The 4,398-nt window shown below is 35.0% G+C and overlaps 1 protein-coding gene across 1 annotated transcript in view; it reads left to right on the top strand.

Moving 5' to 3' along the window:
• The window catches only part of LOC117120404 (F-box/WD repeat-containing protein 9-like), a gene marked incomplete at its 3' end in the record, with an annotated part of 6,065 nt that extends 2,010 nt beyond the window's left edge, over positions 1 to 4,055 (top strand). The window contains 5 exon segments of the mRNA XM_033265451.1: positions 818 to 963; positions 1,631 to 1,750; positions 2,623 to 2,735; positions 3,507 to 3,598; positions 3,907 to 4,055. Coding sequence (XP_033121342.1) covers positions 818 to 963; positions 1,631 to 1,750; positions 2,623 to 2,735; positions 3,507 to 3,598; positions 3,907 to 4,055 — 620 coding nt within the window.
• Positions 4,056 to 4,398: the final 343 nt, after the last annotated feature.

Genomic DNA, 4,398 nt, shown 5'->3' with positions numbered 1-4,398 from the left:
TGTTATTATTACAATGCTTTGGTAATTGGAATCATTTCAAGGCCTGTTACTTTCCTATTCATCTCAAAGCCTTTCATTGTTTTTCCCTTTTGCTTCTTGTCTTTCTTCCTTTTCCCTTCAAATGTTCCTGATCTTTACTTTTCTTGTCCTTTCTTATGTTTCCTTATCTTATCTTTCACATTCCTTTCTTAGATTCCTTATCTTTCCTTTCATTTTCTTTCTTATAATTCGTATCTGTCTTTCATATTTCATTCTTATATTTATTATCATTTCTTTTCTTTTCCTTTCTAATGTTTCCATGTCTACCTTTCCTTTCTTTTTTATGTTTCCTTATCATTCCTTTCCTTTTTTATCCTTAGTTTATCTTTCCTTTCCTTTTATTTTCTTATATTTCTTATCTTTCTTTCCATTTACCATCTTATCATTCCAAATTAATTTCTTTCCTTTCCTTTCTTATGTTCCTTATCTTTCTTACCGTTCCCTTTAAACTACAAACACAACCTTCTTAATATTTAATGACATACGATAAAAGGCAAATTTGAGATCAATAATTGTCACACTGTGTCCATGGGAAAAGACATTGTCTATGTTTGCCTCTCCGTATAAAAGTTTACTTTACGTTTTGTAAATAATTTGTATTAATCAATCCTGACTGAATTAAATTTACATTTATAATTTGAAAAACTTCTCAAGGAGCAGAGTACTAGTACAGTAGTATCCAATTAAGTATGGTGTTGGTATGGTATACCAACGTAGATGAATTATTATTATTTAGTTTGCTTTCACAAACAATGCTAACATTTTGTTTATAATACAGTCGATGACAGGGACTTTGATTGGGGCCAGGCATGTTATGAAATTGAGCGTGATTTATTACTATGGAGGAACTATAAAGACAACATGGAGTTCTACTCCCTCAACTGCAGCCATATTGCATCAGTAGATGCTGTTTGCTTGTTGCAGGTAAAGCTGAAATTAGGGTGGTAGTTATAAGTATAAAAAAAGCTGTGAGGATATTGGCGGAGCAGCGATGGTGGAGCTGGTGGAGCTGATGGTGATGATAATAATTACGATGCTGATTATGGTGATGCTGCTTATGATAATGCTGATTTTGATGATACTGTAGTGATCACTATTATCAGTAGCGTAACGCCTATGCGCTCTCGTGCGGCCCTGACCCAAAAGGACATTGTTGAGGACATATATCATATGATATATCCAGTTGGTGGATTAAGGGGCCCTAAATATGTCCAAAAAAATTTTTTTTAATGCAGAAAGAGATTTTATTCAAATTTTAAGTCTGTGAGCGCCATTTCCGGCCACCTACAGTAGAGGTGCCAAAGTCATTGTACCTTTCCCCAGCCATCGTTTGGCTGAAGTGGTATAGACTTTCCATCTGTGAAAGTCCTTTCTTGGGCCCCACTCTTTCAAATTCCTGGATCTGCTGCTGATATTATATTATTTATTTCATTGTTAAAAACATTTAGAATACATTGACAAACATAATTAAAAAAGAGGAACACCTAAAATCCCACAATTGAATTGGAGACCGGGACTCAAAAGGGCCCCCCTGCCCCATCGTTACCCCACTAAATATTATGATGATTGTTTGACACTATATATCTGGTAGAATGGTGACATATGTATATCTGGATCCCGTGATCGTACCATGCAAGTTTGGGATCTCCGGAAGTTAAACAAGACTTTAAAGGCGGATAGTGCATGCGTAAAATCAATCCAAGCACACAAGGTAAGCATAGCAACAGCAAGATGAAATGATGTATACAGCTGAACTTGCCGAAGTCGAATCCAAAATGGCATTGAAAAATTGTTTGACTTGGGGAAAATTTGACTTACGGATCATCAACAATTTGGCATGTAAAATAAGATTGACTAATAGTAATTATTCAAGTTAGCAAAGTTTAAATGCATAATGAATATTTAGGCAAATTTTCACAAAGCTTTGAATTGGCATAGCCAAGCCAACAATAATCCTATGCTGGTTTGTTCATTTTACAAAGATTAAATATCTCTCCTGTCTAACAAAATTTTGTTTCTGACCTGGTTCTGTTATGTTGAAGTAAAATTAGGTATTTTAGTGCACCAATACTGAATCACATACAAATCTACATATTACTCCGCCAAGAAGGTTATGTATTTAGTGCTGTCTGTCTGTCTGTAATGTGGAACTACAACACATAATTACCTTTGAAATTTGTTAATGCCTGATATTATTGAACCCTACCAGGAGAGAAGATGTAATTTTACTGGAGTAGAACATTAATAGAATGCATTGAGAATGATGTTGCATCCATTAGATTTGTTTACAGTCATTTGGTGGGGGTGGGGGTGCATTAATCAGGGGAAAAATATACACTTTGGGCACTTATTTTAGGGGTGGGGGAATTTATTCAAAATGATGCTTTAGTGAGCGAGTTAGTTTGACAGGTAAGGTTGAGGGAGGGCTATTAATATTCAAAGTGAGGTATTCAAATATATATATGGTAATTATTCCAGCATAAAACAGTATTTAAGGCAAGCAGAGAGGTTTTCAATGTATTTTTATACAGGATATATTATTATTATTATTATTTTATTCAAATGTACATTCTCCATAACTAGGGCTGGGTGTGGTCATTGACCTCTCTAGGCAACATACTCTGCTCTGCATCATGGGATTGCTGGATGAACTTTTGGGATATTGAAGCAGACTTCCAAAAAATTGGTAGTGCAAAGTAAGTTTACTTGTGTGTGATCACTAGTTGTCTTAAGATTTACAATGGCGGCTTCCGGTTAGAGGGGGGGCTGGGTCTGTGTAGAGAGCCCAGTGGGCACGAAACATCCCCGCTTCAGCATTTTTGACATTTTAAAGGCATATTTTGACTTTTTTAACATGTTCTGCTCCTTAAAAATCTCAGCTCATCCGATTTGGAGCAAAGTAAAAAAATGCTGATCAAAATTGCAGCGGAAAGTCTGGCCTGGCCTTGGCTTAGCTAGCGAGAGCTCAAAGTTGCTACGACATTAAATGGCACTGCTGGGGATAGGGGTTTAAACCCCCTGTTAGTCAGACCAAGTCCCCTGTGAGCAGTGACTCTGACCAAAATAAATTGTTAATGCATTGGTTGCATTTTGTGCTGGTTTGCTCAAAGCTGTTGATCATTCTGTTGGACTTGGTGCTATATAAATCTTTGGCATTATTATTATTATTCTGAAGTTCTGAAATTTCTCAGAAATGCTTAAAATTGGCCAAAATATATTCCACCCCATTAATTATTTAATAGGTACAAAATGCAGACACGACTTCATAGTAGTTCTTACTGTAGATATCAGGGATTTCTAATTATACCATTACTGTATGTTTATATCTATAATAGTTGTTCATAGTTTTCTTACAAAAATGTGGTGTAATTTATAATCAGGAAGCAGTCATATACATTATGACAGCTCTGTGGTATAATAGAGTTTTTATTCATCTGAATTGATCATTACTGTATTGTATTTTCTAGGGGGAACTCTGCATTTCTCTGTTCTATTTTGCAAGACGATGTGGTTATTGCTGGATCGTATGACAAGCAAATCTACATATATGATAGAAAAGGTAAGTGTACCTGCACTGGAACTCCAGTATTGTTCAGGAACAGAAGCTGGATTTATCATACTTGAGTTACATAATTTTTCTTTAATCTTTTACTTTACTTCAGTCAAAAATTTATCTATAATTTTAAGATGAAATTTAACATCTTATCTCATACTGATGGCAGGCACACTGAATTATTGTTTAAAATACCTTATTTCAAATGTGTTAATCTTTTTTTTTTTTTTTTTGTGAATTGGAAGAAAATGCTGATATCAAAATTGTTTAACACAGCTTGGTAAATGATTTCCAGTTTGTATTTTTCATTTTAGATGGATATGCCCTAATTTCCAAACTTCGTTATCACAAGAAACCAGTGCTATGCCTATCAGCTGATGAGCACTACATTATAAGTGGTAGTGAGGACAATACCATCGCTGTCTATGATAGAAGAGCAAACCGTCTGCTCAAGAAAGTCGTGGTAAACATAATTGTTGCCTTATTCACATAATGTACACACACATATACATAATAATACATTCAAATTGATAATACTTACAGTGCTCAAATAGCAACAAGGTGTTATAATCGTATAAAACATAGCCCTTCAACGAAAAGTTCCTTTTATTCAGTTGTATGAAATAAAGTGAATTCAGCAACCTCTTGCTATCATGGCGAGTGTCATATCTATTACACCACGGAGTATATACGTATATACGTATAAAGTATATACGTGCAGATTTAACCCCAGACTCTTTCTCTGATACGACTGACTAAATTGCTCACACATAGTGGAGCTATAGTCTAGAATATACGTCTCAGCT

Source organism: Anneissia japonica, unplaced genomic scaffold (genome assembly GCF_011630105.1).
Source record: "Anneissia japonica isolate Jap-2015-1 unplaced genomic scaffold, ASM1163010v1 scaffold287953_len805160_cov178, whole genome shotgun sequence".
NCBI lineage: Eukaryota > Metazoa > Echinodermata > Crinoidea > Comatulida > Comatulidae > Anneissia > Anneissia japonica.
This window is presented reverse-complemented; position numbering and strand designations above follow the sequence as displayed.